Genomic DNA, 24,340 nt, shown 5'->3' with positions numbered 1-24,340 from the left:
CCCTGACTCCCACCCCCTGACCCTCACCCGCTGAACCCCACCTCAGGCCAGAGCCGCGATAACAAGGAGTCAGTGATGGGAGGCGGGACATTCCTAATCTGCAGAGGGGCCATAAGGAATATAAGAAGTCCGGTCAGCCCAGCCTGGCCCTCAGAGCCAACCTAGCATAGAGACCCACACATCTGCTAGAGAGAGCTGCGCTCAGCGCCCACGCCCACTCTTCTGGCTAGCCTTCACCCAAGCAGCAGGTGAGTACACCCACCATCCATTCAGACACATAGCCCGTGATGACAGAGACGTGATGGATTTTGTAACTGTACTGTTGAACCTCGTAGAAAAGAGAGGAGGGGAGAGAACTTTTTCAAGTAGTAAGAAAATATACTACTTCCTGAATAGTTGGCACTTGAAGAGGGAATGTGTGTGGTTGAAGAAGGAATGTGTGAAGGGAGATCGTTTTGAGCAGTTATATTGATATTGGGAGGTTCTTGAATGGATTTAAAGAGAACTGCTTCATGACTTTGTAGTGTGGATACATTTTTCAGTTCGAGATCTGTTTAATGTTTTGAAATGTTCCTGATACACGTAGCAGTTTAAATTAGACAGACCCAAAACGATCACATTTCTGAACATTCTTGTATTTTGTACTGTACATCAGTCAATGAGAATGGAAATATGGCTGATTTTCATGTTTCATTTTCTCAACTGCTGCTCAATGCATCATTGTGCATTGAAAATGACCTCCTGTCGAGTTAAACATAATGTACAGTTGATCCCAGTAAGAAACATTCTAGAGCCTTGTTACCTTTGGGAACACTATTGTATGAGGGGTAGATAATAGGATTGGTTCTTAGACCCTTTCTGCCTGCTCAACACATTCTCTGTGTTGTCCTTGTACTAATACGATTAGCCCAAGTGTAGATGACTGGCCAATGGCTTGAAATGAGGAAGGAGGATGTGGTTGGTGGTTGGTGGGGGGGGGGGGGCTTATTTACGTGAACTGGGGATTACATGATGAATAGTTATTCGAGCCAGACATTCATCGGACATTACATGACGAGGGCGATACGATCAGTAAGGGGATTAGGATGAGGTCTACATGTCAGACAAAGTTAAGGGCCAGGTACTTGTCTTTTAATTATATTTTATTGTTACTGTGAAATGCTTACTTACGAGCCCTTTCCCAACAATGCAATTAAAAAGTAAAATAATTAACAAATAGATCAAAATACAATAGTAACACAATAGAATAACAATAAGTAGACAGGCTATAAACAAGGAGTACCGGTACTGAGTCAGTGTACTGGGGTATGAAGTAGTTGGGGTGATTGATTGAAGTACTCTGTACATGTAGGTAGGTTTGTGAGAAGCAGAACGTTCAGGTAGCCATTTAATTAACTGTTTAGCTTCTTATTGTTTGGAGGTAGAAACTGTTCAGGAGCCTTTTGGTCCCAGACTTAGAGCTTCGGTACTGTTTGCCGTGCGGTAGCAGAGAGAACAGACTGTGACTTGGGTGGCTGGAGTCTTTGACAATTTTTAAGGCCTTCCTCTGACACCTCCTGGGATAGAGGTCCTGGATGTCAGGGAGCTCGGCCCCGGTGATGTACTGGGCCGTACGCACTACCCTCTGTAGCACCTCGTGCTCGGATGACGTAGAGTTGAGATACCAAGAGGTGATGCAGCCAGTCAATACTCCAAACGGTCAATACTGAATTGATAAAACACCAAGCTATGACAATGTGAGTTCTATCATGAAGTGTGGGTGTAATACGATCTGTTTCTCTCTGTTTCCCCATTTCCCCAGAAGAGGACTTCAGAGAGGGATTGAACACATAAGCAGCTGCACACATCAACCAGCTAACTAATAAACATGAATCTCGAGGTCCCCAAGTTGGAGATCAAGTCTGCCACCCGTGTCACTGGAGGCCCTGCAACACCACGCAAGGGACCCCCTAAATTCAAGCAGAGGCAGACTCGCCAGTTCAAGAGCAAGCCCCCCAAGAAGGGAATCCAGGGGTAAGGGCCACTTTCATTGGGTTTCTTAGTCTCAAACAGGCATTCGACAAGTGCATAATGACATTTTCATGAGGTCTGATTGTAAATAAATGATCTCTGTCTCCTTTACAGCTTTGGCGATGACATCCCTGGAATGGAGGGCTTAGGCACTGGTACGTTTATTATTACGGTTCATCTACTCTACCTGCGCCTTCCCTAAAAAACTGTAGAAAGCCATATTGTATAGTTTGCTTGGCCTACTGACTTTTACTGAACGTAACATGTGTTTCCTCTGCAGACATCACAGTAATCTGCCCCTGGGAGGCCTTCAACCACCTGGAGCTTAGCGAGCTGGCCAAATATGGTATCATCTAAGTCATCCAGACCTTCACCATCCATCCCACAGTCCTCTGCATCCACCTCCATCTACTTCAAGCCATGCATGTGCCTCGAGCACTCTCACTGGGTTTGACTAGAACTTTTAAACATAAACCAAAGAATAAATAAAGAAAGAAAGAAAACGTTACAAAAAAAGAACCGTCTAAACTCTTATCTAGAACCTAAAAGGGTTCTACTGCTGTTTCCGTTGTAGAACCCTTTGTAAGACCCCTTTTTTGCTACTAGGTAAAAACCTTTTTAGTTCCAGGTAGAACCCTTTTGGGTTTCATGTAGAACCCTTTCCATAGAGTATTCTACATGGAACCCAAAAGGGTTCTATTTCTGCCTGGAACCAAAAAGGATTCTACCTGGAACCAAAAAAGTTTCTCCTATGAGGAAGGTCGAAGAACCCTTTTGGAACCCTTTTTTTCTAAGAGTGTATCCATCTTTCACTGGTTTCTTGTTTTGTTTCTGCTGCCAACGTTCACATCATACAAAATGTCTGCTCATGATTAGGACTCTGTTCTGGTATCGCTGTCTATTGCAGCAACCGGCAGCCATTTTGCCCTTCTCTCCTCCACCATCTCCACGCGCTTCTCTTCTTCTATCCTCTCCTTTACACGGAACACAACAAACAACACTTACGAAAACAAAGCAGCCTCAACCTTGAGTAAACAAACAAGTGACATACTCGTGAAATGGGTGGGTTCTCATTTCATGTGCCTCGGCACCTCTGCTGTCATCATAGACACCTGCCCATCTATGCGGAATATTACACATATAAAACATGACTCCTGTAGAGATGAGACAGCTGCTGGTCATTGCTGAGCTGTAATCTGTAATCTGTCCCTGGAACAATGTGGATGAAGCTACATCATCCTCATCCCACTCCCCTTTTCCCCTCCCTCACCTATCCATTAGTGGTACGCACACACACACACACACACACAACTTTAACAGAAGCAGGACTATAACATTCCATCCTGTTTAACACTGGCATACTCTTTACTTCTCCTTTTCTTATACTGATTTTCTATATATTCTTTTTATAATAAATGATTTATGACTATCTTTATTATATATCATATACAGTACCAGTCAAAAGTTTGGACACACTTACTCATTCCAGGGTTTTTCTTTATTTTCTTACTATTTTCTACATTGTAGAATAATAGCGAAGACATCAAAACTATGAAATAACAAGAGAGTGCAAAGCTGTCATCAAGGCAAAGGGTTGTTATTTTGAAGAATCTGAAATATAAAATACATTTTGATTTGTTCAAATACTTTTGTGATTACTTCATGCTTCCATATGTGCTATTTCATAGTTTTGATGTCTTCACTATTATTATATAGAAAATAGAAAAAATAAAGAAAACCCCATAAATGAGTAGGTGTGTCCAAACTTTTGACTGGTACTATATATTCTAACTTAGTATTCTCCGGGATAGAAGCTTGTTTAATGGCTTGGAAAAAACACCTTGTCATTTGGAATTTTGACTTCTGCTGCCTTTAGTTTTATCCCAAGCAGCACGATATACATGGGACAGTGGAGGCTGGTGGGATGAGCTGTAGGAGGACAGGCTCATTGTCATGCCTGGAATGGAATAAATGAAACAGAGTCGAAACATGTGGTTTCCATATGTTTGATGTGGTTGATATCGTTCCATTCATTTACAATGAGCCCATCTTCCTATAGCTTCTCCCGCCAGTCTCCACTGACACGGATTGGAGATTAATGCAACATTACTACAATGGATGTAGATGGCACTGACAGCCACTGCACAGATTACCCACAAATCTCAGATGTCAAACTCAATTCCAAATGTGATTGTCACCTGATAATCTACCATGCTGTGATTGGCCAGTAGTAGTTGGTGATGTCTCGTGTTGTTGTTGTGCTTCTTTTGTGTAGGTTTTTCATCTTCCCCAATGCTCATGTCTCTTTGACATATTATATAGTTGGGCGTGTAATCTCTATTTCATTCATCTCATTATTTTCATTATCATGCTTACCATCATTTTGTTTTCTTTTGGTTCATTGTAGTTTCATATCAATTTCAATTGTATATTTCATTGAATCATATTTCCAGAGATCAATGTACCCGTATGGCCAGTTCCATTTTAATAGCATATATCATTCATAGATGTAGGTATTATATGATTGCATGTTCTCTGTCTTATACTTTGTCCACCGCATGTTGGCATTGTGTCCTGTGTGTATTGTGTTTATGCTGCATGCTTGTCTTTTCATTATGTTCACTGCAGTTTGTAGTTGTGTACTCATGTAAAAGACTATCTTTCCTCTTCATTATCTCTGCATCATCTCATAATATCAATCATTCGTAGTGGGTAAAAAGGCCAAAAAGATAATCAAGGACAAATCAAATTTATTTATAAAGCCCTTCTTACATCAGCTGATATCTCAAAGTGCTGTTCAGAAACCCAGCCTAAAACCCCAAAACAGCAAGCAATGCAGGTGTAGAAGTATGGTGGCTAGGAAAAACTCCCTAGAAAGGTCAGAACCTAGGAAGAAACCTAGTGAGGAACCAGACTATGAGGGGTGGCCAGTCCTCTTCTGACAACAACCACCCGAGCCACTGTCTGTTCACCCCACTATTATTGCACTGCATCTTAGTGCAAGAGGCGTCACTGCAGTACCTGGTTCGAATCCAAGCTGCATCACATCCGGACGTGATTGGGAGTCCCACAGGGCGGCACACTATTGGCCCAGCGTCGTCCGGGTTTGGCCGGGGTAGGCCGTCATTGTAAATAAGAATTTATTCTTAACTGACTTTTAAATAAAAGAAAAAAGAAACATGATCCAGAAAGTGAGGTCAATACAAGTGCATCAAAGCTGGGACAGAGAGACTGAAAAAAAGCTTCTATTTCAAGACTGTTAAATAGTCATCACTAGCACTTTAGAGGCGGCTGCCTATATACAGTGGTGCAAAAAAGTATTTAGTCAGCCACCAATTGTGCAAGTTCTCCCAATTAAAAAGATGAGAGAGGCCTGTAATTTTCATCATAGGTACACTTCAACTATGACAGACAAAATGAGAAGAAAAAAATCCAGAAAATCACATTGTAGGATTTTTAATGAATTTATTTGCAAATTATGGTGGAAAATAAGTATTTGGTCAATAACAAAAGTTTATCTCAATACTTTGTTATATACCCTTTGTTGGCAATGACAGAGGTCAAATGTTTTCTGTAAGTCTTCACAAGGTTTTCACACTCTGTTGCTGGTATTTTGGCAGATTCCTCCATGCAGATCTCCTCTAGAGCAGTGATGTTTTGGTTCTGTTGCTGGGCAACACGGACTTTCAACTCCCTCCAAAGATTTTCTATGGGGTTGAGATCTGGAGACTGGCTAGGCCACTCCAGGACCTTGAAATGCTTCTTACGAAGCCACTCCTTCGTTGCCCGGGCGGTGTGTTTGGGATCATTGTCATGCTGAAAGACCCAGCCACGTTTAATCTTCAATGCCCTTGCTGATGGAAGGATGTTTTCACTCAAAATCTCACGATACATGGCCCCATTCATTATTTCCTTTACACGGATCAGTCGTCCTGGTCCCTTTGCAGAAAAACAGCCCCAAAGCATGATGTTTCCACCACCATGCTTCACAGTAGGTATGGTGTTCGTTGGATGCAACTCAGCATTCTTTGTCCTCCAAACACGACGAGTTGAGTTTTTACCAAAAAGTTATATTTTGGTTTCATCTGACCATATGACATTCTCCCAATCTTCTTCTGGATCATCCAAATGCTCTCTAGCAAACTTCAAATGGACCTGGACATGTACTGGCTTAAGCACGGGGACACGTCTGGCACTGCAGGATTTGAGTCCCTGGCGGTGTAGTGTGTTACTCATGGTAGGCTTTGTTACTTTGGTCCCAGCTCTCTGCAGGTCATTCACTAGGTCCCCCCGTGTGGTTCTGGGATTTTTGCTCACCGTTCTTGTGATCATTTTGACCCCACGGGGTGAGATCTTGCGTGGAGCCCCAGATCGAGGGAGATTATCAGTGGTCTTGTATGTCTTCCATTTCCTAATAATTGCTCCCACAGTTGATTTCTTCAAACCAAGCTGCTTACCTATTGCAGATTCAGTCTTCCCAGCCTGGTGCTGGTCTACAATTTTGTTTCTGGTGTCCTTTGACAGCTCTTTGGTCTTGGCCATAGTGGAGTTTGGAGTGTGACTGTTTGAGGTTGTGGACAGGTGTCTTTTATACTGATAACAAGTTCAAGTTCAGGTAACGAGTGGAGGACAGAGGGGCCTCTTAAAGAAGAAGTTACAGGTCTGTCAGAGCCAGAAATCTTGCTTGTTTGTAGGTGACTAAATACTTATTTTCCACCATAATTTGCAAATAAATTCTTAAAAAATCCTACAATGTGATTTTCTGGATTTTTTTTCTTCTAATTTTGTCTGTCATAGTTGAAGTGTGCCTATGATGAAAATTATAGGCCTCTCTCATATTTTTAAGTGGGAGAACTTGCACAATTGGTGGCTGACTAAATACTTTTTTGCCCCACTGTATATACTGTATTATATTATATTCTACTGTATTTTTTGTCTATGCCACTCTGACATCGCTTGTCCAAATATTTATATATTCTTAACTCCATTCATTTACTTTCAATTTGTGTGTATTGTGTGTATTGTTGTGAAATTGTTAGATATTACTTATTAGATAGTACTGCACTGTTGGAGCGAGAAACACAAGCATTTCGCAACATCTGCTAAACATGTGACCAATAACATTTAATTTGACATAATGTTAGCAGTGTGATTACTTTACAGTTCAGGGTTAGATTTAAAATCTGATTAAAAAAAAGATACATTGTAGAAATAGGCGGGGTTTTGCACAGTAAAAGCAGGCCGAAATGGCTCCTACAAAAAGTTTAGGGCTTGTCAATTTGAACAACAGCCAGCAAATTACTGGTATTTTTGTTGTTGTTATCCCTTCATTTCAATTAAATGTGGTTACTTTATCGAGGGTGTAATAACCTGCAAATCTTGCTAAAAATAAAGTGGCGGAATTATTTTATATTGATTGTTTCACTCGGGGGATTGATGAGGAGGGACACTAGGGTACGGACTTGTTAGCGTGTAACGCCCGGTGTTTGAATTGTGGGATGGAGTTTTGTTGACTTGTCCAGTCAGTCAATTTTTAATCTCTGACATCGGTCTATTTTGTTAAACAGCGAAATACATCGGGAGCACAAAACCCGAACATCAATGGCAGAAAATATGGTAAGTGTGACAACACATTGCAGTTATTGATAAAACATTGTGTATTGTTAGCCGGCTAGGTAGCTAACTTCGCTAGCTAACGTTACCGTAGTCTGATTGTCGGAGTGATGAGGCAGCAGAATTAGCCACTTGCTAGCATCAGTACTAGAATGACAAGGCCTGATAACTGCTAACTCACTGTTAGCAAGCTTAACTGGTCAGAAATGTTTTGAATTAAAATGTGCCCGTATGTACTGTTGTTTTTAGTTAAAACTATCTTATTTAATTAACAAGGTCGTAGTATATTAACTTAATAACGTTATCTTTGTAACGTTGTTGGATAAAAAAAAATGCGTGGACGTTCACTTTGAGAAAGGGCACATTGTTGACTTTGTTAACTAGCTAGTTAGCTACATACAGTACCTGTGGTTAGCAAGCTAACTGGTTTTATCAACATAACCCTGGCCTCTACTTTTTTTGTTGTTGCAAGAAAGAAGCAACAGTTATAAATAAAAGCTAGTCAGTGTTCATAGCTTGTATTCAACTTGTGGCAGAAAAAAATGACTAGCAAACATGAACTTAGTTAGCCACAATATCGGCTAGCTAACTTTAGCTAGTGTTGTTATCTTTAATCATTCGAGGTAAAACAATCCAACTAAGTTAGCTTAGGACCTGGAAACCAGTCACTGGTATTTTAGCTTGCACATGGCATGATATAAGCTGCTCATGTCATTTAAAATTCCCAACTAACTAAACTAGTTACTGTTCATTTAATATCACAACCACGTTATTGCTTGTGAATAATGACCCCGTGTGTCATGATAAAGATGAACGACAATGGTGTCAACGACCCTCCGCCCATATTTATGCACTGTCATTGTCCACACACTGAAAGAGACTAGCTGAACAATCTAACTAGCTACAGCAGTGTCATGTTTTCAGTGGGTTGCCGGTAACCAGCTCATGGTTAATCAAATTAGCTAATGAGTCATGACCAATATGGTTTCCCCAATGGATGTATTTGGTTTGGCAAAGCAATCTAAATTCAAGGAAACAACAATATGATGTGGAGAATGTAATGTTTTTCCTAACTAATTTGCAGATCATCAGGGTTCAGTCCCCGAACGGGATGAAGAAGATCCCTGCCACCAAGAAGGAGACAGCAGCCGCTTTCCTCAATAAGGTATTTAAGTATGGATGCATGATATGAAGACAAACATTGGCTCTCAGTGGTACTCTAGGCTATATGGTTGGGCCGTGTACAACAAACAGTACTTCCCACAAACACATGGGAAACGTGTGGTTCTTTCTGTCATTCTGTTGTCATATTCATAGCACATTCTTTCCAACTGTGCTATTGACCAGCTAGCATCAGAAGATGGACATTTATGTCTTTATCTCCCTGTGCCTAGCCTGTGCTCAACCTCTGTTAATTTATGTATGAAGCAGGCAGCTCTGCAGGAAAGCGAAGATATTTCAGTGTTTACCCCCCCCCCCTTGCTTGTGCAGTTAATGGCATCCACTGTTGATGGATCTGATGCATGGCTCAGCAGAGATCTGTGTGTGTGTAGGGAACGCTGTGAGTTATGTGGAGAGAGAATGGTGTGCAATGCAATGTTTTTAAACAGCATGCTATCAATAGATTCACCACAGCAGCTGCTTTCTATCCTGCCAGGATAAAACCCCTTGGGAGTACCTAGCTACCTTCCAGTAAGGGTTTTCCATTCCAAATCCACTTCATCTAGCCAGATTGTGTTTGGATGAAATGGATATGAATGTCTAACTGTGGCTTAGCAGCATTTAGATAATGACAGTGAAATATGGGCAACGCCTTGGGCACAAATGGACCTCAGTGACTGCGAGACAGTATTGGGTAGGAAATCTTAAGTGGGAGTCAAATTTCCACATCAAATGGCTGAATCAGGAGTGGCCGGCTGTTCGGTCACCGTGGAGAAGGGTTGCCTGCGGCAGTGCCTTATTAAAAATGCATGTCTGAGTTAAAAAAAAAGAAATGTGTGGCAGATCAATGAGGGTATTTTTTTAAATTCCCTGGTCTCAGATGTATAGTCACTCAGTCAGTGATGGGGGAGAGATGGAAATGGAGAGTTGCATGAAGAGCTCAGAGAGGCATTAATTAACCCATAAGAGTCTAAGCTGGGTGGGAAGGGTGTGGGTCTAGGAAGCTATGTGGAATTGTGTGAGAAGGTTATACCAAGGATCATTTTGCTATTTGATTTAGAATTTTAAGACCACTCGTGGTATCTTTTTGCTTGGTATTTTTCTGAATTCTTTTTGGGGGGGGCCTTTCTGCTATTATTGCATCTAATAACATATTCACTACATGGAACAACAGATGGCTGCCCCCCCCAACAACAAAAAAATCTAAAGGAAGTTGGTTCTGAAGTGTCTGTCCTCTATATCTGGGAGATATAAGAAATATCAGGAAATACACACATACACACACAACCGGTCAAAAGTTTTAGAACACCTACTCATTAAAGGGGTTTTCTTTATTTTTACTATTTCAAACATTGTATAATGATAGTGAAGACATCAAAACTATGAATTAACACATATGAAGTCATGTATTAACCAAAAAAGGGTTAAACAAATCAAAAATATATTTGAGATTCTTCCAAGTAGCCACCCTTTGCCTTGACAGATATGTACTCGCTTGACATTCTCTTAACCAGCTTCATGAGGTAGTCACCTGGAATGCATTTCAATTAACCGGTGTGCCTTCTTAAAAGTTAATTTGTGGAATTGCCCCAAACTGTTGCCACAAAGTTGGAAGCACAGAATTGTCTAGAATGTCATTGTATGCTGTAGCATTAAGATTTCCCTTCGCTAGAACTAAGGGGCCCAGCCTGAACCATGAAAAACAGCCCCAAACAAGGATTCCTCCTCCACCAATTCACTGAGCACTTCTCTAAGGCCATTCTACTGCCAATGTTTGTCTATAGCGATGTGTGGGGCTGAAATAACTGAACCACTCATTTTGAAGGGGTGTCCACATACTTTTGTGTGTGCACACTTTACTCAAATGAAGTTGGATTGAAACCTGCCTTAGTGACACCTTTGCTTTAACCTTCCAGTTTGACTACATGGACATCCTCAGTCATTAATGTTTTTCCTGCTGATCTCTTGGAATTGTGACTTATCCTTTTGTTGGTGAGATGTGACCAACAGTACAACAGAGTTGACTCTCTTTGCACCACTAAAGCATTATGGATTTGATTAAATGCAAGAAAGCCCACTTAGGCTCAGCAGAAGTGCTTAGAGGACTTGGATAGATCTTGGATGTCTCTGCGATAATGACCAGGCAACTCTGACAGTCTTACTTTCTCCTCTGTCAGCCTGTTGTTTGGGAATCCGCTTTGACAGTTTAATGGGTAGTGAAATTAAGTGGAGTGAACACTCTTTGTTAAACACACAGTTGATAGAAGGATTAGCGAGACATGAGCGATCTTCACAACCAGATTTCTTACAATCTTTGTTTTCCCCTTTTTTTTCTTATTTCATGGGCTTTTAATAGACAATTAGACACTTTACTTTATACTACACTCATGATGTGCCATGCTCCAGGAGACAAGTGGCCCTACTTAACCCTCAACTAAAGCTCATCCTTATCTAGTCTCTTCCCACAGCCGTGCCATGAGTCTGGCAAGCGAGACAGGACTAATTGTCATTACTCTGTTTCTACTGTCAGGTGGGCAAAGAGTTTGGATTCCCCTCCAACGGCTTCACCATCTTCCTGAACCGTAACAAGACTGACGAGATCCAGTCCCAGAATAAGACCCTCAGCCTGCTGAAGATCAAGTGAGTTAGGAGCAACATTGAGTTGTTACTATTAGACCTATTACATGCATCACTAGTCGAATACCTAGGATAGGATAAAGTAATCCTTCTCACCCCCCCCCTTAAAAGATTTAGATGCACTATTGTAAAGTGGCTGCTCCACTGGATGTCATAAGGTGAATGCACCAATTTGTAAGTCGCTCTGGATAAGAGCGTCTGCTAAATGACTTAAATGTAAATGTTAAATGTAATGTCGTTAGACCGCTCCATTTAGCTAGCTACACATGTTGTCATCAATATCGTCACTTCAGCATTTTTATCTTGGATTGTCATTATGCTCATTGTGTGGGTGAATTAAATGTGTCTAATTCTTCCCTCCCTCTAGACATGGAGACATGCTCTACCTATACCCCTCGGGCTCCCCGGGACCGGCAGGAGAGACCATGGACCTGGCCACGCCTCACTCGTCATCACTACCCTCTACCTCCCATTCGTCCTCTTCTTCATCGTCCATGATGTCACGCTCCCACTCGGCGCCCCAAATCTCCGAGGATGAGATCGACCAGTACCTGGCCAAGCAGGAGGGAAAGATCTACAGGAATAAAGATCCACAGCTGTAAGAGCTTTATATACTTCCTTTATGTTGTATTTAAGCAAAGATCTACAGGAATAAAGATCCACAGCTGTAAGAGCTTTATATACTTCCTGTATGTTGTATTTAAGCAAAGATCTAGAGGAACAGTGATCCACAGCTGTAAGATTTATATACAATACCAGTCACAAGTTTGGACACACCTACTCATTCCAGGGTTTTAAATATTTTCTACGTTGTAGAATTATAGTGAAGACGTCACAACTATGAAATAACACATATGGAATCATGTAGTAACCAAAAAAGTGTTAAACAAATCAAAATATATTTGAGATTCTTCAAAGTAGCCACCCTTTGCCTTGATGACAGCTTTGGATAACCAGCTTCATGAGGTAGTCAGTAATGCATTTCAATTAACAGGTGTCCCTTCTTCATTTTGTGGAATTTCTTTCCTTAATAATGCGTTATGAGCCAATCGGTTGTGTTGTGACAAGGTATGGGTGGTATACAGAAGATGGTCTTTTACCAAATAGGGCCAAGTCCATATTATTGCAAGAACAGTCCATCATTACTTCAAAACATGAAGGTCATTCAATCCAAAAAACGTCAAGAACTTTGAAAGTTTCTTCGAGTGCAGTTGCAAAAACCATCAAGCGTTATGATGACACTCCCTCTCCATAAGGATTGCCCAGAGTTAACTCTGCTGCAAAGGATAAGTTCATTAGAGTTACCAGCTTCAGAAATTGCATGCCAAATAAATGCTTCAGAGTTCAAGTAACAGACACACCTCAACATCTACTGTTCAGAGGAGACTGTGTGAATCAGGCCTTCATGGTTGATTTGCTGCAAAGAAACCACTAAAGGACACCAAAAAGAAGACTTGCTTGGGCCAAGAAACTTGAGCAATGGACAATAGACTGGTGGAAATCTGTCCTTTGGTCTGATGAGTCCAAATTAGACAATTTTGGTTCCAACCTCCATGACTTTGTGAGACGTAGAGCAGGTGAACGGATGATCTCTGCATCTGTGGTTCCCACTGTGAAGCATGGAGGAGGAGGCCTGATGGTGGGGGGGGCTTTGCTTTTATTTTTTAATTCAAGGTCACACTTAACCAGCATGGATACCACAGCATTCTGCAGCGGTACGTCATCCCATCTGGTTTGCGCTTAGTGGGACTATCATTTGTTTTTCAACAGGACAATGACCCAACACCTCCAGGCTGAGTAAGGGCTATTTGACAAAGAAGGAGAGTGATTGAGTGCTGCATCAGATCAAATCAAATTTATTTATATAGCCCTTCGTACATCAGCTGATATCTCAAAGTGCTGTACAGAAACCCAGCCTAAAACCCCAAACAGCAAGCAATGCAGGTGTAGAAGCACGGTGGCTAGGAAAAACTCCCCAGAAAGGCCAAAACCTAGGAAGAAACCTAGAGAGGAACCAGGCTATGTGGGGTGGCCAGTCCTTTTCTGGCTGTGCCGGGTGGAGATTATAACAGAACATGGCCAAGATGTTAAAATGTTCATAAATGACCAGCATGGTCGAATAATAATAAGGCAGAACAGTTGAAACTGGAGCAGCAGCACGGCCAGGTGGACTGGAGACAGCAAGGAGTCATGTCAGGTAGTCCTGGGGCATGGTCCTAGGGCTCAGGTCCTCCGAGATAGAGAAAGATGACCTGTCAGATGACCTGTCCTCCACAATCATCTGACCTCAACCCAATTGAGATGGTTTGGGATGAGTTTGACCGCATAGTGAAGGAAATGCAGCCAACAAGTGCTCAGCATATGTGGGAACTCCTTCAAGACTTTTGGAAAAGCATTCCAGGTGAAGTTGGTTAAGAGAATGCCAAGAGTGTGCAAAGCTGTCAATGCCAAGGGTGGCTACTTTGAAGAATCTCAAATATAAAATATAGCAGGTGCTATTTTACGCAACAGGGATTTTAATCCAGGATAGGGGTCTCTGCTCTAACCAAAAATATCTTGATCTTGACATCTAGCCACTTATCATGAGCTGGATATAATTTAGGTATACATATAGTTAAAAGCAGTGGCTGTCGGTATTTCAAAATGCCCCGGTATAAGCGGTATTTCGCCCAAGCCTTCCACAGTCACTATATATATATATAGTATCATTAGGCATCTGGAATCTGCTTTGGGCGAGTGACATTTTTGTCCCGATGACTACTGTTAATTCACATTGGACTCGTGTGTTAATTGTGTTTAGGGACTCAAAACAAAAAAAAGATACCTAGCCATGTGATCAGTTATTCTCCTTACATTTCTCCTTTTCCCTCTGTTACGTGTCGCTCACTCATCTTCAATCTGACACTCTTTCTACACACATCCAAGCTCTGCTCCTGCCTACAGAAATGACTGATGGGATACACTAACAGAATCTGTAAAAGAGCTACATTCCTTGCCAAATAAAGTCCGCTTGATCACACATTCAAAATGGACTGGTTGATTAAAGTAGCGAAGTGTGTGTTCCAACCACAAGCTGCCGTTTTGGAGTAATAGATTAGGCTTTTTTTTTTTACGAACTGCTACAGTGTAGCAGAAAAGGTTACACTGCCCCAGGTTCCAGACTGAAATATGCAACAATAACATTGTTTTGAAGAAGGCAAGTTGCTTATTCATTAGCCAAGGGGCCTAGTTTGGTTTCTTGTTTTAACAAAAGCCTGCCCATCTAGTTTTAAGCTCACTAATCAATCAGGGAAGAAGAAAACGCACCAAATCCGGGATTTTAGGCCTACTGGTTAAAAGGGGAGGCATTTGAGTGTTCTAATGCTGTTAACTGGAGGCACAGCTAGAACAATGAGACAGATATTTCACCGGATGTAGAAATGTGAACCATCCGCCTGGCGTTTCCACTCACTACCAAATATGGTAGTGGGAGAAGATAAAAGCAGAGAGATTTTAGCTCCCATTCTACTATCTTTATTATTATTTATTTTTTAAACACTTGATGTCAATATAGATCTCGCCGGTCTCAACGTCAACAGTGAAGAGGCAACTCCGGGATGCTGTCCTTCTAGGCAGAGTTCCTCTGTCCAGTGTCTGTACTTTTGCCCATCTTTTTATTGGCCAGTCTGAGATATGGCTTTTTCTTTGCAACTCTGCCCAGAAAGCCAGCATCCCGGAGTTGCCTCTTCACTGTTGACATTGAGACTGGTGTTTTGCAGGGAACTATTTAACGAAGCTGCCAGTTGAGAACTTGTGAGGCGTCTGTTTCTCTCACTAGACACTCCAATGTACTTGCACTCTTGCTCAGTTGTGCACCGGGGCCTCCCACTCTTTCTATTCTGGTTAGAGACAATTTCTTTGTTTCTGGCCATTTTGAGCCTGTAATCAAACCCACAAATGCCGATGCTCCAAATACTCAATTAGTCTAAAGAAGGCCAGTTTTATTGCTTCTTGAATGCGGACAACAGTTTTCAGCTGTGCTAACATAATTGTAAAGGGTTTGCACAATGTGCCATTGGAACACCGGACTGATGGTTGCTGATGATGGGCCTCTGTACGACTATGTAGATATTCCATAAAAAAATAATCCGTTTCCAGCTACAGTGGTCATTTAACAATGTCTACACTGTATTTCTGATCAATTTGATGTTTTAATGGACCCCAAACTTTGCAAGGCCCCGGTGGCTTATTTGTTCAAGGTTTTCCCTTTTATTTTCATGATGATCGGCAGCTGTTAGTTTTCTTATTCATAACTGCATTGTGATTTGAATTTTGTGGAGATACATTTTTGACTTAACTTTGAGGAATGAATTCAGTTTAAACGTTCACACCCATAACAGGAGCATCGATCCTACAACTAAGATATTTATATACATAGAGATCTATAGGAGCAGAGATATTTATATACATAAAGATCTATAGGAGCAGAGATATTTATATACATAAAGATCTATAGGAGCAGAGAGATTTATATACATAAAGATCTATAGGAGCAGAGATACACAGCTGTAATATATTTATAGGAGCAGAGAGATTTATATACATAAAGATCTATAGGAGCAGAGATACACAGCTGTAATATATTTATAGGAGCAGAGATATTTATATACATAAAGATCTATAGGAGCAGAGATACACAGCTGTAATATATTTATCATCTATAGGAGCAGAGATCTACAGACATAAGAGAGACTGTTGCCAGCTAGATATGTAATTGTATTAAGCCATTCAATTGTATCAGTGTATTGATTCAGTTCTTGTTTCAGGTGTCGACATGGATCGATGGGAAAGTGCGTGCACTGTGTGCCCCTCGAGGTAAGTGCTCTTTCCTCCTTCATTCGTCCAACAATTATTGACTGTGATGCTTTTCATTTGTTTTACGTGTCAACTTTGCTGTGAATTTGAATTGTTTTCTATCTGCCAGCCTTTTGACGAAGAGTACCTGAGTCATCTAGAGCCACCTGTCAAACACATGTCATTCCATGCCTACATCCGCAAGCTGACAGGAGGCGCTGACAAGTGAGTGGCTCTAGCCTGTAGCCTGGTTCTAGATCTGTCTGTATTGTCTTGGCAACATGTTTGCCATGACGATATCAAAAGAATATACTCTGTATTCTCTGCTCTTCTCCAGCAGGAGGATTGGTCACATCCACAAGCTCTTTGTCTTTATTCAAATCCTTTTTTTCCTCTACAGAGGGAAGTTTGTGGCCCTGGAGAACATCAGCTGTAAGATCAAGTCGGGCTGCGAGGGCCACCCTCCCTGGCCAGAGGGGATCTGCACCAAGTGCCAGCCCAGTGCCATCACCCTCAATAGACAAGTACACCCTATAACTCTCTCCTCTTTACTGCCAAGGGCCCATCTCAATACTCCTCTTTACTGCCAAGGGTCCATCTCAATACTCCTCTTTACTGCCAAGGGTCCATCTCAATACTCCACTTTACTGCCAAGGGTCCATCTCAATACTCCTCTTTACTGCCAAGGGTCCATCTCAATACTCCTCTTTACTGCCAAGGGTCCATCTCAATACTCCTCTTTACTGCCAAGGGTCCATCTCAATACTCCTCTTTACTGCCAAGGGCCCATCTCAATACTCCACTTTACTGCCAAGGGCCCATCTCAATACTCCTCTTTACTGCCAAGGGTCCATCTCGGGAAGTCTAAAGCAGGGATTCCCAAATTTGGTCCTGGGGCCCCCCCTGGGCACATGTTTACATTTGTATTTGTTTTTTGCACTAGCATTATACAGCTGATGTTAAAATAACCATCGAGCTTTGATTATTTGAATGCTCTGTGGTAGTGCTAGGGTAAAAAACAAAATGTGCACCTAGAGGGGGGTGGGGCAGGACCGAGTTTGGCATACCCTTTTCTAGAGTAGCTCCTCCTGGATTTCTTGGCTTCATTTAGTCATTGGGTTTCACAGGATGGGTGATAACAAGGAAATATGGTGGATTGGTGCTTACAAGGCCATTTGTTTTCACTTTTTCACCTGTCTACTTCTGTCACATCACTTCAGATTAGAAAAGGACACGAGGAGAGGAATCCACTGTAACCCATTGAAATGCACCTCAAAGAGGTTTCTCAACCTCTACTCATTTCCTAGTGGAGATGTTGATTTAATAACCCGCCTCATCCCCGCCAACAGAAATACAGACATATAGACAACATCATGTTTGAGAACCACACCATCGCAGACCGTTTCCTGGACTTCTGGAGGAAGACGGGCAGCCAGAGGATGGGCTACCTGTACGGCAGGTACACGGAGCACAAAGACATCCCTCTGGCCATCAGAGCAGAGGTTGCTGCCATCTACGAACCCCCGCAGGTGAGTGTTCAGAGCTCTGGACTCAGTCCAATGGTTTGTTAGTGATTTGTAGATGTAGTAAGATTAATTCGCCACAGGGTGGCAGTAGGTTCACTTTCAATGGGTAATGGGTATTGACCAAGTGCTGCTGTTGCAGGAGCAGTATTTATCACAGACTTAAGTAATCAGATCATTGTATCTACACTGAACAAAAATACAAGCGTAACGTGTAAACTGTTGGTTTCATGAGCTGAAATAAAAGATTCCAGAAATGTTACACACACACACACACACACAAAGCTTCATCATCTCAAATGTTGTGCACATGTGTGTTTACATCCCTGTTGGTGAGCATTTCTCCTTTGCCAAGATAATCCATCCACCTGACAGATGTGGCATATCAAGATTAAACAGCATTATCATTACACAGGTGCACCTTGTACTTGGGTACAGTAAAAGGCCACTAAAATGTGCAGTTTTGTCACACGACACAATACCACAGTTGTCTGAAGGTTTAGGAGCGTGTGCAATTGGCATGATTACTGCAGGAATGTCCACCAGAACTGTTGCCAGATAATTGAATGAAAATGGCAGTTCTTCCAACCGGCCTCACAACCGCTGACCACGTGTATGGCGGTTAACGTTGTGAACAGCCCCTATGGTGGGGATACGGCGGAGTTGCAATGAAAAAGCAATACATCAGACTGGCCAATCAAAAAATAAAAGATTAAGATGGGCAAAAGAACAGACACTGGACAGAGGAACTCTGCCTAGAAGGCCAGCATCCTGGAGTCTCCTCTTCGCTGTTGACGTTGAGACTGGTGTTTTACGGGTACTATTTAATGAAACTGCCAGTTGAGGACTTGAGGCGTCTGATTCTCAAACTAGACACTCTAATGTACTTGTCCTCTTGCTCAGTTGTGCACCGGGGCCTCCCACTCCTCTTTATATTCTGGTTAGAGCCAGTTTGTGCAGTTCTGTGAAGGGAGTAGGTCACAGCATTGTACGCGATCTTCAGTTTCTTGGCAATTTCTTGCATGGAATAGCCTTCATTTCTCAGAACAAGAATAGACTGAGTTTCAGAAGAAAGGTCTTTGCTTCTGCCTGTAATCGAACCCACAAATGCTGACGCTCCAGACACTTAACTAGTCTAAAGATGGCCAGTTTTATTGCTTCTTTAATCAGGACAACAGTTTTCAGTTGTGCTAACGTAATTGCAAAAGGGTTTTCTAATGATCAGTTGGCTAATCCAAGTTTATCATTTTAAAAGTCAAACACAACGTGCCATTGGAATACAGGAATGATGGTTGCTGATAATGGGCCTCTGGGCGCCTATGTAGATATTCCCTAATTAATCAGCCGTTTCCAGCTACAATAGTCATTTACAACATTAACAATGTCTACATTGTATTGCTGATCTATTTGATGTTATTTTAAATGGACAAAAAAATGTCCTTGTTTTTGAAAATAAAGCACATTTCTAATTGACCCCACACTTTTGAATGTGTGCCTGTGATATATATATTCTTAGGCTATTGGAAACTACATTAAGCTTGTGTACTTTTTTTTTTCTTCGAAATGTGTATCCTAGATGTGTTTGATTTAGTTGGTTGAATTTGAGCTCTTGTGAATTCCTCTGTCCATCAGATTGCCACCCAGAACAGTCTTGAGCTGGTAGACGACCCTAAAGCTGCAGCCGTGGAGGAGATCGCAGCCAAGCTGGGCCTGCGCAAGGTTAGACGACACCACAAGCTAAAAATATGGACTTTATTCCCATATCCTTTCCCTGATCCAGATTTTAATTCTGCCTAGTACCCTCATCTCTCTAAACTATTGTGCTCTTCAATATGTGTCCAGCTGACTTAGTGCCACATTTCTATTTTGATGTCACAATGTATCACAGCATTGGAGGTGTAGTATCCTTTTCCATGTACAACCCTTCATCTGGGTCGTACCCCCTTCACTCACAGGGAACAGGTATGAGGAACATCTAGGGTCGTACCCCGTCTCTCAGGGGGGAACGGGTGTAGGGTCGTACCCCGTCTCTCGGGGGGAACGGGTGTAGGGTCGTACCCGTCTCTCGGGGGAACGGGTGTAGGGTCGTACCCCGTCTCTCGGGGAACGGGTGTAGGGTCGTACCCCGTCTCTCGGGGAACGGGTGTAGGGTCGTACCCCGTCTCTCGGGGGAACGGGTGTAGGGTCGTACCCCGTCTCTCGGGGGGTGTAGGGTCGTACCCCGTCTCTCGGGGGAACGGGTGTGTAGGGTCGTACCCCGTCTCTCGGGGGAACGGGTGTAGGGTCGTACCCGTCTCTCGGGGGAACGGGTGTAGGGTCGTACCCCGTCTCTCGGGGGAACGGGTGTAGGGTCGTACCCCGTCTCTCGGGGGGAACGGGTGTAGGGTCTCTCGGGGAACGGGTGTACCCCGTCTCTCGGGGGAACGGGTGTCTCTCGGGGGTAGGGTCGTACCCAGTCTCTCTCGGGGAACGGGTGTAGGGTCGTACCCAGTCTCTCGGGGGAACGGGTGTAGGGCCGTACCCCGTCTCTCGGGGAAACGGGTGTAGGGTCGTACCCCGTCTCTCGGGGGAACGGGTGTAGGGTCGTACCCCGTCTCTCGGGTGTAGGGCCGTACCCCGTCTCTCGGGGAAACGGGTGTAGGGCCGTACCCGTCTCTCGGGGGAACGGGTGTAGGGTCGTACCCCGTCTCTCGGGGAACGGGTGTAGGGTCGTACCCCGTCTCTCGGGGAACGGGTGTAGGGCCGTTACCCCGTCTCTCGAGGAGAACTCCCCGTCTCTCGGGGGGTGTACGGGTGTAGGGTCGTACCCCGTCTCTCGGGGGGTGTAGGGCCGTACCCCGTCTCTCGGGGACGGGTGTAGGGTCGTACCCCGTCTCTCGGGGGGGACGGGTGTAGGGTCGTACCCCGTCTCTCGGGGGGAACGGGTGTAGGGCCGTACCCCGTCTCTCGGGGGGTGTAGGGCGGGTGTAGGGCCGTACCCCGTCTCTCGGGGGGTCTCTCGGGGGGTGTGTACCGTACCCCGTCTCTCGGTGTAGGGCCGTACCCGTCTCTCGGGGGGGGTGTAGGGCCGTACCCAGTCTCTCGGGGGGAGGGGGGAAACGGGTGTAGGAGAACAGCTTCTATCTCAAGGCCATTAGACTGCTAAACAGCAATCACCAACTCGGAGGCTGCTGCCTACAAGGAGAACTAATCACTGGCCACTTTAACAAATGGATCATTGGTCACTTTAAACAATGTCACTTTAATCATGTGTACATATCTTACATTACTCATATGTATTTACTGTATTTTATACCATCTATTGCACCTTACCTGTGCCTCTCGGCCATCACTCATCCATATATTTATATGTACATATTCTCATTCACCCCTTTTAGATGGTTGTGTATTAGGTAGTTGTTGGGAAATTGTTAGATTACTTGTTAGATATTACTGCACTGTCGTAACCAGAAGCACAAGCATTTCACTACACTGGCATTAACATCTGCTAACCATGTCTGTGACAAATAAATTTGATTTAAGGACAGCTACTGTCCAGTCTGACTGGCCCATCATTATAGACCACTGGGGTCATGAGGCACTCATCAATATGGGGCGTTCCCTAGATTCCTCAGTCTTTACAGGGTAGGGGCTTTAAACAGCTTCCATATGCCCTCAGGCCATAGTGTATGTAATGTGTAGAAAGTTTTTAAACATCCATCATGGATTTTTAGAAAGACGCCCAATCAGTGCATTCGAGAAGTATTCAGACCCTTTCCCTTTTCCCATGTTTTGTTATTTTATATATATATATATTAGTTATTCTAAAAGGGATACAAAAAAAAAATCCCTCATCAATCTACACACAATACCCCATAATGACAAAGCGAAAACAGGTTTCTAGAAATGTTTGCTGATTTATTAAATACGTGATACCTTATTTACATAAGTATTCCTGACTCTATGCTATGAGAGTCAAAATTGAGTTCTGGTGCATCCTGTTTCCATTAATCATCCTTGATGTTTCTACAACGTGATTGGAGTCCCTCTGTGGTTAATTCAATTGATTGGACATGATTTGGAAAGGCACACACCTGTCGATATAATGTCCCGCAGTTGACAATCCAAGCCATGAGGTCTTAGGAGTTGTCCGTAGAGCTCTGAGACAGGATTTGTGTCGAGACACAGATCTGGGGAAGGGTACCATAACATTTCTGCAGCATTGAAGTTCCGCAATAACACAGCTGCCTGGCCAAAACTGAGCAATCGTGAGAGAAGGACCTTGGTCAGGGAGGTGACCAAGAACCCGGTGGTCACTCTGACAGAACTCCGGAGTTTATCTGTAGAGATGGGAGAACCGTCCAGAACGGCAACCATCTCTGCAGCACTCCACCAATCAGGCCTCTATGGTAGTGGCCAGACAGAGGAAGGAAACCTGGCACCATCCCTACGGTGAAGCGTGGTGGTGGCAGCATCATGCTGTGGGCATGTTTTTCAGGGACTGGGAGACTAGTCAGGATGGAGGCAAAGATGATTGCTGCAAAGGACAGCGAGATCCTTGATGAAAACCTGCTCCAGTGCAGGACCTTAAACTAGGGCGAAGGTTCACCTTCCAACAGGACAACGACCCTAAGCATACAGCCAAGATAACGCAGGAGTGGCCTTGGACAAGTCTCTGAATGTCCTTGAGTGGTCCAGCCAGAGCCCGGACTTCAACCCGATCGAACATCTCTGGAGAGACGCTCCCCATCCAACCTGGCAGCGCTTGAGAGGATCTTCAAAGAATGGGAGAAACTCCCCAAATATAGGCGTGCCAAGCTTTTAGTGTCATACCCAAGAAGACTCTAGGCTGTACTTACCAAAGGTGTTTCAACAAAGTACTGAGTAAAGTGTCTGAATACTTATGTAAATTTGATATTTCTGTTTTGTGTTTTATAAATGTGTATAAATTAATAATAAAAAAAAAATGTTTGCTTTGTCGTTATGGAGTATTGTCTGTAGATTGGGGGGGGGGGGGTCTAAATGCTTCCTGAATGCAGTGTATGTTACTATAGCTTGACTTTGCTGACCGTAGTTTTCCTATGTGGTCTTTACTGAAGGTGGGGTGGATCTTCACTGACCTTCTCTCTGAGGACACCAGGATAGGCACGGTCAAATACACCAGGAACAAGGACTCGTACTTCCTAAGTGCGGAGGAGTGCATCACGGCTGGACACTTCCAGAACCAACAGTGTAACCCCTGCAGACTCTCACCCGACGGACACTTTGGGTCCAAGTTCATCACTGTGGTGGCCACAGGTACACGGACCTAACAAAGCCATTTTTTATTTATTTATTTTACCTTTATTTAACTAGGCAAGTCAGTTAAGAACAAAATCTTATTTTCAATGACTGCCTAGGAACAGTGGGTTAACTGCCTGTTCAGGGGCAGAACGACAGATCTGTACCTTGTCAGCTCGGGGATTTGAACTTGCAACCTTCCGGTTACTAGTCCAACACTCTACCCACTAGGCTACCCTGCCGCCCCAAATGACTTCTACAACAGAATCCTACCAGACCAGAAGCAGGTGTAGATGTGTCCTAGTTGTCTGACTCGCTCCAAGCAGTAGGTACAGTTGAAGTCAGAAGTTTACAAACACTTAGGTCATTAAAACTCGTTTTTCCAACCACGCCACAAATTTCTTGTTTAACAAACTATAGTTTTGGCAAGTCTGTTAGGCACAAGTTATTTTTCCAACGATTGTTTATAGACCGATTATTTCACTTATAATTCACTATCGCAATTCCAGTGGGTCAGAAGTTTACATACGCTAAGTTGACTTTGCCTTTAAACAGCTTGGAAAATTCCAGAAAATTATCTCATGGCTTTAGAAGCTTCTGACAGGCTAATTGACATAATTTGAGTCAATTGGAGGTGTACCTGTGGATGTATTTCAAGGCCTACCTTCAAACTCAGTGCCTCTTTGCTTGACATCACGGGAAAATTTTAAAAAATATCAGCCAAGACCTCAGGAAAAAATTTGTAGTCCTCCACAAGTCTGGTTCATCCTTGGGAGCAATTTCCAAACGCCTGAAGGTACCACGTTCATCTGTACAAACAATAGTACGCAAGTATAAACACCATGGGACCCCGCGGCCGTCATACCGCTCAGGAAGGAGATGCGTTCTGTCTCTTACAGATGAACTTTAGGGCGAAAAGTGCAAATCAATTCCAGAACAACAGCAAAGGACCTTGTGAAGATGCTGGAGGAAATGGGTACAAAAGTATCTATATCCACAGTGAAACAAGTCTTATATTGACAACCTGAAAGGCCGCTCAGCAAGGAAGAAGCCACTATCCAAATCGCCATTAAAAAAAGCCAGGCTACCATTTGCAACTGCACACGGGGACAAAGATCGTACTTTTTGGTGAAATGTCCTCTGGTCTGATGAAACAAAAATAGAACTGTTTGGCCATAATGACCATCGTTATGTTTGGAGGAATAATGGGGAGGCTTGCAAGCTGAAGAACACCATCCCAACCATGAAGCGCGGGGGTGGCAGCATCATGTTGTGGGGCTGCAGGAGGGACTGGTGCACTTCAC

The 24,340-nt window shown here is 43.2% G+C and overlaps 2 protein-coding genes across 4 annotated transcripts in view; both read left to right on the top strand.

The window, feature by feature from the left end:
- LOC115117685 (retinal rod rhodopsin-sensitive cGMP 3',5'-cyclic phosphodiesterase subunit gamma) lies at positions 1 to 4,681 on the top strand. Of its 3 annotated transcripts, none has more exons than XM_029646178.2 (4): positions 1 to 248; positions 1,805 to 2,013; positions 2,125 to 2,165; positions 2,291 to 4,681. In XM_029646178.2, the coding sequence occupies exons 2-4, from the start codon at positions 1,868 to 1,870 to the stop codon at positions 2,365 to 2,367; spliced, it is 264 nt and encodes an 87-aa protein (XP_029502038.1). In that variant the 5' UTR covers positions 1 to 248; positions 1,805 to 1,867; the 3' UTR covers positions 2,368 to 4,681. The 3 variants fall into 3 exon arrangements, with proteins under 3 accessions (XP_029502038.1, XP_029502037.1, XP_029502039.1); XM_029646177.2 differs by having other exon boundaries at positions 3 to 248; positions 1,802 to 2,013; XM_029646179.2 differs by lacking the exon at positions 1 to 248 and adding an exon at positions 1,026 to 1,120 and having other exon boundaries at positions 1,802 to 2,013.
- A 2,234-nt stretch (positions 4,682 to 6,915) lies between these two features.
- LOC115117682 (nuclear protein localization protein 4 homolog) overlaps positions 6,916 to 24,340 on the top strand; it is a 29,514-nt gene continuing 12,089 nt past the window's right edge. The window contains exons 1-11 of the mRNA XM_029646173.2: positions 6,916 to 7,314; positions 7,578 to 7,626; positions 8,708 to 8,788; positions 11,315 to 11,424; positions 11,789 to 12,019; positions 16,227 to 16,275; positions 16,385 to 16,479; positions 16,655 to 16,778; positions 17,604 to 17,783; positions 19,410 to 19,496; positions 22,856 to 23,054. Coding sequence (XP_029502033.2) covers positions 7,612 to 7,626; positions 8,708 to 8,788; positions 11,315 to 11,424; positions 11,789 to 12,019; positions 16,227 to 16,275; positions 16,385 to 16,479; positions 16,655 to 16,778; positions 17,604 to 17,783; positions 19,410 to 19,496; positions 22,856 to 23,054 — 1,171 coding nt within the window. The 5' untranslated portion in view covers positions 6,916 to 7,314; positions 7,578 to 7,611. The remainder of the gene's footprint in view (positions 7,315 to 7,577; positions 7,627 to 8,707; positions 8,789 to 11,314; positions 11,425 to 11,788; positions 12,020 to 16,226; positions 16,276 to 16,384; positions 16,480 to 16,654; positions 16,779 to 17,603; positions 17,784 to 19,409; positions 19,497 to 22,855; positions 23,055 to 24,340) is intronic.

The sequence above is a fragment of the Oncorhynchus nerka genome, linkage group LG16 (genome assembly GCF_034236695.1).
Source record: "Oncorhynchus nerka isolate Pitt River linkage group LG16, Oner_Uvic_2.0, whole genome shotgun sequence".
In the NCBI taxonomy this organism is placed as follows: Eukaryota; Metazoa; Chordata; class Actinopteri; order Salmoniformes; family Salmonidae; genus Oncorhynchus; species Oncorhynchus nerka.
This window is presented reverse-complemented; position numbering and strand designations above follow the sequence as displayed.

Coding starts and splice junctions, on each gene's coding strand:
- LOC115117685 (XM_029646178.2), top strand. CDS start 1,868: ATGAATCTCGAGGTCCCCAAGTTGGAGATCAAGTCTGCCACCCGTGTC. Junction 2,014..2,124: donor CCCAAGAAGGGAATCCAGGG/GTAAGGGCCACT, acceptor TCTCCTTTACAG/CTTTGGCGATGACATCCCTG. Junction 2,166..2,290: donor AATGGAGGGCTTAGGCACTG/GTACGTTTATTA, acceptor TTTCCTCTGCAG/ACATCACAGTAATCTGCCCC.